General features: G+C 45.8%; 1 protein-coding gene across 1 annotated transcript in view; it reads left to right on the top strand.

The window, feature by feature from the left end:
• NFKBIZ (NFKB inhibitor zeta) overlaps window positions 1–8,260 on the top strand; it is a 331,222-nt gene extending 322,962 nt beyond the window's left edge. Inside the window, exon 12 of the mRNA XM_069204800.1 lies at window positions 431–8,260. Within this exon, the coding sequence (XP_069060901.1) occupies window positions 431–487 (57 nt within the window). The 3' untranslated portion in view covers window positions 488–8,260. The remainder of the gene's footprint in view (window positions 1–430) is intronic.
• The last annotated feature ends 3,282 nt before the right edge of the window (window positions 8,261–11,542 follow it).

An 11,542-nucleotide genomic window follows, 5' to 3' on the forward strand; every position in this document is an offset into this window, starting at 1 on the left:
ATGATCATCATCATGGCATATGGAAAATGGATTAGTGGATGAGGAATGATGGTGAATAGTTTGTGTTAAAATTAAAGCTGTGCTGCTTGTGGAGTACAATTTGCTCTGAACCTTTAAACTCTTCGCAGCTGATTTTTGGGTATTGATCATGGGTTAAACACTCCCACTATAAAAACAAAGTATAGTTTTTTTTTAGGAATGTTAATGAAGAATGTCTTTTGTAAGCCACAGGAGATGTTTGTTAATTTGTTTTTGATTGCCAAATGATTGCTTTTTGGTGCCAGAACATGTACATCTTGTAAAACTGTCATTCTGCATGAATATCCTAAAGATGATAAGAACATACTTATGTTTGTTTCTTTACAAAGCAGAACATTGTATGTTTTGTCAAGTTTTCTAATTGAGTTACCTATCCTACTTTTTTCCTTAGATCAAACGAACCTTGAAGGGGAAAGTGATCAAGTCGAAATCTTCATTGCTGTTTTAGGTTCTTAGGGGGGTAAACCTCCCCCATACACACCCTCGCTGCTAGTTAAGCAGTCCTTATATGTTTAACACCATTTGCATATGTGGCAGATGTTTGTTGTTTCTATGAAACAAGTCTTCAGTTCGCTATTGTATAGTGATTTACCTATGATTTATTTTAACTAATTTACTATTTACTGTCAGGTTTGTGGCCTTCTATGGTACCATACTACCTTACTCTGTAAACTGATACCTTTTTATTGGGTTAATTAATGCAAGTAGAGCTCAGTTGTATCTCTTGTGTAGATTATGTTTCTGTAATAATAGCTAGGGGCATATGTTTGGTATTCCAAAATTTTCTTGGTGAGCGTGTGTGTGTGTGTGTGTACATATGTTTTCACTGAAAAAGGCAAAAGTTACTGGGACGATACAATTAGGTGCACGTTACCCACACAAAACCATAGAAATTCAGCAGTTATGGGTATACATATAGTTATTATAAATATTGTTAAGAAGCTATAGCTCGTAGCCTAAAGTTACTTTCCGGCATGAGTTATAGTTATTTTGGTGTGTGAGTGGGTGAGTTCTTTTTTTTTTCCTATTGTGCTTCAGATCCACGTCCCTAGATAACTTTATTTTTTCCCCTTAAATAGTTCTGAAGCTCCTGCATATATTTACACCACAGCACGAGCTGCAGACCAAGATCTAGCTTCCCTGCAAATTGGGTGTAATTCCGTTCAGAGGTTCGAGCCTTAGCTGTGTCTAAAGATTACAAAATCCCTATAGACTGGGGGAAAATTAGATTGGGACTCCCTGCCTCCTTTTTCTCTGTCCCCGCTTGACGAATCACCCAAAAACGTACCAAACAGAAATATGAAAATTTGGTCCTGACTAGACCTACGTACTGGCTATCACCATTAGGACATATATCTTCGAAGAAGTCTTTCGAGTCATGAGGTAAAATGATGCCTCCATTTGGTGATAATGTGCCTGGGCATGAACTCCATTGTTAAATTGTTTTCTTTCCGCCGTTGGGTTCAGACATGTATTCCTGCGGTCCAGTTTGAGACCATATTGAACTCCTTCCGGCTCATTGTCCACCCTTACCCTCAGTATTGTTATCAATCGTGTTTCCACCTTTGTGTATCAAATTTATAGAAAACTATCGCTGGTCAGTTCACCTTGTTACAACCGCGGCCTTCGGGCCTCACCCTTCTGGACCTATCTTCCATCTTGTCGGCTTCGCCTTTGTATGCTCTGCTAGTGGGACAGACTCCATTCCACTTCTGTCTGAGGTGCCACGATAAGTACCCCAGGACCAACTTTCATCAGCTTTGCAACTGTGCTTCTCTCCCGATCACAGGGAAAAAGACTGTGAGTCTGTTGATCGTTATGATAGAAGGGTGCATTGCACGGAGATGAGACGCAGGGAGGTTGAAAAAACACCAGACTTCTACTATCAGCAGGATGTAGAGAGGAGGAGGCGGCACTCGACAAGGCCCATGTAGCTGAAGAAGAGTCCTTTTCCGTTGAAGACTCCAGCTCAAACTTAAAGATAGACCACCAGATGCAGAATCTTCCACTGGGTCAGCGTACTGTGAGTACTAATGTCCCCGTCCTGCTGCCCAAAAAACGTTTGGTCCGACAGAACATACGACTCCAGAGACATCACTGCCAGCAGGCCCTGGTAGGCACAAACCATCTGCTACGTATGTCCTGCCCTTGGCTTGGCACCAAAAGGAAAGTCGAAGCCATCGACTTCTGCACCGAGCCGCACAGCTCCAACCACTTTGACTCTGAAATCAAAATCCCTTTCAGCACTGGCATCAAAATCGGCTCCCGAACCTGTGGTTCAGACAATTCACGAATGACTTGATCCATGAAAAAAGCAGCTGCACATACAGCCTCAAGACTAGCCACATCTTAGCCAGGACTTGTATCGGCGCCACCGCCATCAAAGTGCCAACTTTAATTTGGAGAAGCAATATACTTGCCAGTGTCTGTTAACAGCAGGCGGAAGAAAGACAAGGCTACTAGCACATTGCATCCTCCACGTACTTCTCCAACACCAGCACCACCACCACCACCGCCTACTCCGCCCTTCATTCTACCACCTACCCCCTCTCCACCTCATTATCAGGGCGATTTCCTAGATATTAACCCACAGGGATCAGCATGTTCCTTCACAGGTGGACATTGGGAGGTGGATGATCCTTTTGAGTCACCAAAGACCTTTGTCAAATTAGGATGTTAATCCTTCGGGGGACCCAGACCTGTACCCTGCCAAACCATCACCTCCTGATGACACCAACTCATATCAGGAACTCATCAAAAGGGCTGTGACCTACCACCAGGTCCTTTTCAGTAAAGACCCTATAGAGGAGGATTTCCTCTTAGAAACTATCCAGCGCGCACAGGGCTACCCATTACCACTCTATGCTCAAAGGCATGATGGGTCCTACTAGCAACGTCAATAAAGACCCTGTGCGAGCACACATCATCACTCCCTGGGTAAAATCCTATTTACACCCAAGGGCAGCTTCCCTGTGATTCATTGGTTGAGGAAGAGGGCTAATTCACACACCACAGCTGATGCTTCACCTCCTGTTAAGGAGTCTAAGCTAATTGATGCTTCAGGGAAACGAGTAGCGGTGATGACCGCTGATCACTGGCAAATTGGCAATACACAAGGTCTATTAGCCAGGTACGATCACGCCCACTGGGACAATGATGGAGGAACTCCTCCAGTATCTCCCAGAGGAGCAGAAAAAGGGGGAGAGGAGATAGTACAAGAGGGCAAACTTGTTTCTATCAATTCCATTAGTTGTGCCCTAGATTCTGTAGACATAGCTGCCAGAGATATTAATACCAGCTGTGCTGCTGCACACACATGCTTGGCTATGGATATCGGACTTCAAGCCAGAAGTCCAGCAAACACTTCTAAACGTCCTTTTTGACAGGGAACACCTGTTTGGACCACAGGTGGACCAAGCGTTAGAAAAAATGAAGGACACCGAGGATGCCAAATCCATGTGGGCACTCCGAATCACTCACTCCCTGTGGTTGCTTTTGCTGCTCCTCATATAAGCCAGGTGCAAAAGCAACATCTTCCAATGCCGCCTCCCCTTCATGAGGCCAGTACAGGGGCACGTACAGAGGTAATAACTCCAAAGGCCGTTGCAAAGGTGCTTCCTCATGGTGCACCATCCACCACTAAGCAGTGACTCCCTTCTCCTCCCCCCAATCATTTAATACTTCTCGGGGTCAATTACAGTTTCTCCCTACCTCGCGATCCATATCATCAAATCAGTGGGTGCTGGACATTATCCAACATGGTTACTGTCTGGAGCTCATCACCACACCTCTAAACATTCCACCTCACAGACACACTCTGTGGTCATCAAAAACTGCTCAAACAGGAAAGGTGTCTTGTGCAAAGGAGCTATAGTGCCCGTCCCTCTTCAACATCAGGGATCAGAGTATACTCCCTATACTTACTCGCTACAGCTCATTGTAAATCATAACATCCTTTCAGAGCATTGCCACATGGTCTCTCCTAAGATGTGATCCCACTTCTCCAGCAAGGCAACTTTGTCAGCACTAGACTTAAAGGACGCCTACTTTCTCATCCCAGTCCACCAAGCATACTGCAAATAACTCATGTTTGTCATAGCTGGCAAACATTAGTTCAAAGTTCCACCATTTGGGGTCACTACTACACCTGCAGTGGTAGCAGCACATCTACGGCGACAGAACATTCATATCTTCCCATATTTGGGTGACTGGCTTATCAAAGCTGGTATCCTTCCTCTGTGTCTTCAACACACTCAGATCACTAAGGATCTGCTCAATCAACTAGGGCTTACCATCAGTATACAGAAATCACATTTGTTTAATCTTTACGGGTTCAGCTGTGTATGGGGGGGGGGCTACTCTTTAACACACAAGTAGGATTAGCGTATCCCAATTCAGTAAGGATTAAAAATTTCTACTACAATTTCAAACCAATCAACACCTAACAGTCAAAACAGTTATGTGCCTACTAGGTATGATGGCATCATGCATCGCCATAGTGCCACATGCACAATTGCACATTCATCCTCTCCAAGAATGTCTAGCATGTCAGTGGTCTCAGTCACAGGGTCAGTTAGAAGATCTAGTGTTGATAGACCGCCTCACTGATCACTCTCTGCAGTGATGGAACACACAAAATCTGTTAAAGGGGCTGCCGTTCCTCAACCCTTGTTCCACAAATCATTCTGACAGCGGACTTATCTCTCACAGGATTTGGTGCTCATCTACAGGATCTCACAGTTCTGGGTCTCTGGGACAGCAAACACCAGGGTCTCCACATCAACTACCTCGAGCTTCAAGCTAGTAACCTGGCATTGAAAGCATTCCTAACTTACCTGATAGGCAAGGTTGTCTTAATCCAGACTGATAACATGACAGCCATGTACTATCTACAAAAACGGGGGGTACACTCTGTACAATTATCATGCCTGTTTCAGACCATTTGGCATTGGGCAATACGTCACAAAGTCCACCTGTTACCTGAACACCTTCCAGGGATGGGCAACAACTTTGGTGACCTCCTCAGCAGGATGCAGTAACAAGTACACAATAAGGAAACTCCACCCTCAAATCCTCCCATCTTCCCAGGTCTATCCGTGGGGGTTTCCATAGATAGACCTGTTTGCAACCACAGACAACGCAAAACACCCAAACTTCGCCTCCAGGTTCTCACACTCATGATCCAAGGGCAAAGCTCTATGGATGAACTGGCCAGGGATATTTGCCTACACTTTTCTGCCTCTCCCTCTTCTGTTCGTTGTTCAGAAGCTCAGGCAAATATCTCTCACTCTCATTCTAGTAGCTCCCACTTGGGGTAGTCAACCATGGTTCACCACACTACTCGAACTCTCAGTAGTTCCCCATGAAAAGCTACACCTCAGCCCAGACCTTATCACTCAAAACCAGGGACAAATCAGGCATCCAGATCCAAAGGAACTCAACTTTGCGATTTGGCTTTTTAGGTCATCGAATTTGATTACCTAAATCTGCCACCTGAATGTATGACCATTCTTGAAGAAGCTCATAGACAGACTTCTAGAGCATGTTTTGCAGCTAAATAAAACAGATTTGTCTGTTACTGTTGTAATAAGCACATTGATCCATTTGATGCAGCTGTGCAAAACATTGTTTGGTAACTTCTTCATTTACAGGTCTCTGGCCTTGCCTACACTTCAATACGATTGCATTTATCTTTAGTGGTTGCTTATCTGCAAAATTGGCTACACTTACCTTTGTTGAAGGTATCAGTTATTAAGGCATTTATGGAAAACCTTAAGAGTAATTCCACCCAGAGTTCCACCTGCACCCACAAGGAATCTCAACATTGTCCTTACTAGATTTATGGGTCCACCATTTGAACCACTGTGTAACCGTCCCCTTCAATTCCTATCTTGAAAGGCCACTTTTTTTGTTGCCATCACGTCACTTAGGCATGTCAGTAAGCTCCAAGCACTAACCTTAAAAGAACCTTTCTTTCAACTTCACAGGGAAGGAAAGCACCCTTTTTGGCATGGTTAGCCCCCACGTTTTGCCTGGTATCTGATGTGATTTTGACTGAAAGTGCACTGGGTCTCTGCCAACCAGGTCCCTAGTGCCAGAGCTCTTTTGCAAAATTGTACAGTTATTTTCCCCAATTGGCACAATCTTTATCACCCTCTGTATGTCTCTAGTAAATGGTACCCCTGGTACCTAGGGTACTAAGGAAGTTCCCTGAGGGCTGCAGCACGAATTGTGCCACCCTCAGGGATTCCTCACCCAACCCCCACACGGGGCTACCATCGCAAGCTGCGTGTCTTAGTGCAGACAAAATTGAAAACACGACCTGTCACATATCCCTGGGTGCCAGGTCCCCTACCGCTGCATGTGATATTTGCAAGTCACCCCTACCGAAGGCCCACAGCCCTAAGGCAGGGTGAATTGTATCATATGTGATGACATATCTGCATGAGCAGACATGCCCCTACTATGTCTTTGTCAATTCTTAGAAATAGTAAGTGAACAGGGAAGCCTTTTTGAGTGCATGTGCTGGACACTGGTCGTTACGAGCTCCCCAACTAGATGATGGCTTAATTGAAATTAGGGATGTTTGGTATCCAACACCTCGTAATAATTAATCCTCACTGAACCCAGTGATTAATTTATTAGTACATGCACTCAGAGGACACCTTAGAGATGGCCCCTGAAAACCTGGCCGCCTGCTAGTGTGTTAACTGATTGGTCTAAACCAGTCAAGCCACTGTAGACAGATTTCTGACCTCCTGAGGTGAGAGCCAGCGCTCTCGGTGGTCAGGAACAAAAGCATGCTCTGGGTGGGTATGTTATCACCTCTTCCAGGCAGGATGGACATTCCATGGTGGGAAGCGTCAAAGGCCAAGCCGCCTTTGTAATGCCACCCAGGTCTCTCCAGATGGCAGAAACTACCAACCCCCTGTACGGACCCCACTTTTGATAGAAAGACAGACAGGAAAATGAGTAACATTAGGATGGGCCAGCTGAGGTAGACACAATTTGTTTTAATTCCTCCATATTGTTTTGGACGGAATTAGTATTCTAGGATCAGGTTTATGCCCCCTTCCCAACAGAAGTGGTCATACAGAGGGTGTAGTTCACCCTACAGGTAGGCAACCCATTGGCTGCTGCCTGGCACTCCCTGTAATGCACCCAAATTGAGTTTTTAGGTGGCACGCCTGAGCCCAAGAACTTAAGATTCGACAGATCGAGAGAAGATAGACAAAGAAGAGTCTGAGAACAGCAGAAGAGCTGTGGACATTTTGACACAAAACCTTGCCTTTCATTCTCTCTCAACAGTCACAAAAGAGTAGCTCATCCTGCAAGATGGAGAGCTACCAAGACCTTGGGTAGCCTGCCAGCACTTCCAAAACCATGACCCGTCTTTTTTGGAGTAGAGGAGCTACTTTCCTGCAGCTGCAGGCACCAAAGAGCAGAGCCCAGTCCACCACCTTGCATCTCCCTGGCCCCGACCAATGCAGCAGATAACCAGGAGGAGATACCCATCCTCCGAAGGACCACGCCTGTTCCCCTACCAAGTGTGACAACAGGAGGACCCATCCTTCTCACGAGCAATTGACGCCCTGCACTAAGCATCAACAGTGAGAGTCCAGTCGGGATTCTCACTGCACTAGGACCAAGCAGCTGTTGAGGGATGTCAGCCACACTCAGACCAACTTGTGGGTGTCCCAGCTTCCCTTGTTTTCCCCATGCCACAGGTTGACCCTGACTATGAGGAATCCTTTTTCACACAGAGCTGAGCCACCCTATCCACTCTGCTCCCGAGCTGACCTGCCCGGGTCCTGAAGAACTAGCTAAGGCTCCTTGTGACCCAAGCTCCCGTTCAGGAGCTCCCGGACTTGTCCCCTTGTGCAACCTGTGTTTAGGTGGCCTCCCTTCTTCATAGCAAGCCCTGCTACAACCACACCAGCACCCTGCTTCTGGTGGAATTTGGGGAGCTCCCAACAAACTACTGGTTGGTCTTTGGACTTCGGACCACTATCTCTAAATCCAGAAGGTGAAGCTCCAAAACCGACTGTACTTACCTTGATGCATCTCTGACTTTTCTCTCCATAGGATAGCTTTGTGCCTAAAGGTGCACAGGTTTGAACTCTTTACTTGCCTGTACGTTTTTTAACACAAAATCAGTACTTACTCTTTTGCAAAGTTCTTGGTTTTAAAATCTATATAAAAAGACGTTATTTTTTTCAAATTGGTATCTTTGTGTCTCATTTATTGCCTCTGTGAGTACACCCAATGCTTAGCACTACCCTCAGATAAGCCTACCTGCTCGCCCACACCACCACTAAAGTGCGTTAGTGTTATCTACTTTTGCCTCTGTCAACCAATTGGGGCTCAACCGGACTCTGCACAGTATACTTCCTTTTTAGTAAACCATATAGAGAGCCAACTTCCTTCACACAGGGATAGGGTGATCCTTTGAACCAACCCAAAAAAGATCCAAAGATGGTTTCCTATTTCCACCTTAACCAATCAGTTTCATTATCTGTTTTCTTTCCAAACTCAGTTGAGGAAAGGGCCCTTCATACACTAGATGTTAAGAGCTTTAATGTATCACATTGACAGAACCAAAGATTTCCATAAAACCAACCAACTTTGTTGCTTTTTCGCCCCCTCTCAAAGGAAATCCCATCACTAAATCAGGCATTTCTAGATGGATATTTAAGTGTATTCAGACATGTTACGCCAAAACTAAAATGATTTACACCCTCTACGAGCCTACTCTACTTGTAAAATAGGGGCGTCTGTGGCTTTCTTGGATAATATCCCAATAGCTGACATTTGTAAGGCAGCTACATCGTTTACACCACACACTTATACTAAATATTAATTGAACATTATTGTGTGGATGTTCTAGCACGCCAACAAGCTCATGTAGGACAGGCAGTGCTATGTACACTGTCCCAAACAACTGCATCACCGACAGGTTAGCCACTGCTTTTGGAGTGTGCCGCTTTACAGTCTATGTAAAGCATGTGTATCTACAGCCACACATGCCTCAAATGGAATATGTTACCATGTAAGCATCTCTTCGTGGCATGTAGGGCTGTAGATGTAGATTCACATATGCCCACCCTCCTACCTAGACACTTGTGGCATGTGCAGTTTCTTTTTCCTATCTCATAGGCATGGACACCTCTTTACTGATGCTTAATCACACTTCATTCTCACCCTCCTGTGGGAAATGAGCCTGACAATGGAGTCAGTGACCAGGCGCATTATCACCAAGAGGGGGGCATTTACCTCGTAACTCGAAAGACTTTGTTGAAGAAAAAAAAGAGAACTTGCACACATCCGGACCCAATACTAGATGGCAGGAGTTTGCAAAACATGATTCTACAGCACTACGTCCCACCAACAGATGCTTACAGGCTAAGTAACATATCTTTTATATATATATATATATATATATATATATATGTATATATATATATATATATATATATTATACATATATATCTATGTTCAATGGCATGTGTAGCTGCAGATACACATGCTTTGCACATCCTGCCATCTAGTGTTGGGCTCGGAGTGGTACAAGTTGTTTTTCTTCGAAGAAGTCTTTTCGAGTCACGAGATCGAGGGACTCCTCCCATTTCGGCTCCATTGCGCATGGGCGTCGTCTCCATCTTAGATTGTTTTCTTTCCGCCATCGGGTTCGGACGTGTTCCTTTTCGCTCCGTGCTTCGGTTCGGAAAGTTCGTGAAAAAATCAGAAAATTCGATGGTATTGTTTGCGTTCGGTATCGGGTTAGCTACAACAGATCGACACCGAATTCGGAAGAGCTCCGGCGACCCTTCGGGGTTTTCGATTCCCCAGCGGGGCCTGGTCGGCCCGACCGGGTGCTTCTTCAAGGCTAATGGAACGGACCCCATTCCGCTTCTGCCCCGAATGCCACAACAAGTATCCTTACACAGATCAGCATCTGGTCTGTAATTTGTGTTTGTCGCCAGAACACAAAGAGGATACCTGTGAGGCCTGTTGAGCATTTCGGTCCAGAAAGACTTTAAGGGACCGAAGAGCAAGAAGATTACAGATGGCGTCGGTGCCGACAGGACAAAAACACATGGAGGAAGAAGAGGAAGCTTTCTCCATCGAGGATTCGGACTCGGAAGAGGTCGATCCTGAACAGACGCCAGAAACCGTGAGTAAGACGTCGATACACAAGACTCACATAAAAACCAGTAAAGCCCAGGGGACGCCACCGCCAACAGGCCATGTCTTAAACCGAAAAATAGGTGACCGGGTATCGGCACCGAAAAAGGACATGCATGTGTCGAAGTCATCCGACTCCGGTCGAGATACCGGCACAGAGCACACTCGACCCCGAGACACCGGGTCAGAGCATACTCAACCCCGAGACACCGGGTCAGAGAAATCTCGGCACCGAGAGAGCGTCACCGAACCAAGTCGGCACCGAGAAATCAGTACGCCGAAAAGCAAAAAAGTTTAGTTGGAACCAAAAAAGGCATCCGAAAAGGTTTCGATACCGAAACATCCGACTTCGGAACCGAAATCAAGTTCCTACACAGAGGAACAAGGCCTGTCCTCACAAATGAAAACACATAGATTTGGACAGGAACTGGAGACAATGGAGCCAGACTACACCCAAAGAAGGCTCCACATCCAAAAAGAAACAGGGAAGATCAGAACTCTCCCTCCGATTCGAATGAAACGCAAACTTGCCTTCCAAGAGAAAGACAAGCAGCCACAGGCAAAGGTGGCTAAACAAATAACCCCGCCACCGTCTCCACAACGCTCTCCGCAACCATCACCGGTAGCCACTCCACCAATGATGCAATCCCCAACTCATACAGGGATGAGTCAGGATGATCCAGACGCGTGGGATCTTTATTATTCGCCAGTGTCAGATAACAGTCCTGACTGTTATCCAGCTAGACCGTCACCACTAGAAGATAGTACAGCCTTACGCACAGGTGGTGTCAAGGGCAGCGGCGTTTCATAATGTCAGCCTGCATGCAGAGCCAATTGAAGATGACTTTCTATTTAATACACTGTCGTCCACACACAGCCAGTACCAGAGTCTCCCCATGCTACCTGGAATGCTAAAACACTCCAAACAAGTGTTTGAGGAGCCTGTAAAGGGAAGGGCCATTACTCCAAGAGTGGAGAAAAAATATAAACCCCCACCAACAGACCCCGTGTACATCACACAACAGCTAACACCGGACTCAGTGATAGTAGGGGCAGCTCGCAAGAGGGCGAACTCACACACTTCAGGGGATGCACCATCTCCAGACAAAGAGAGTCGTAAGTTCGACGCGGCAGGGAAAAGAGTGGCGGCACAAGCAGCAAACCAGTGGTGTATTGCCAACTCACAGGCTTTGTTGGCCAGATACGATAAGGCTCATTGGGACGAAATGCAGCACTTAATAGAACATTTACCCAAGGAGTTCCAAAAGAGAGCACAGCAAGTGGTGGAAGAAGGACAGAGTATCTCAAACAATCAGAT

Source organism: Pleurodeles waltl, chromosome 8, assembly GCF_031143425.1.
Source record: "Pleurodeles waltl isolate 20211129_DDA chromosome 8, aPleWal1.hap1.20221129, whole genome shotgun sequence".
NCBI classification, from domain to species: domain Eukaryota; kingdom Metazoa; phylum Chordata; class Amphibia; order Caudata; family Salamandridae; genus Pleurodeles; species Pleurodeles waltl.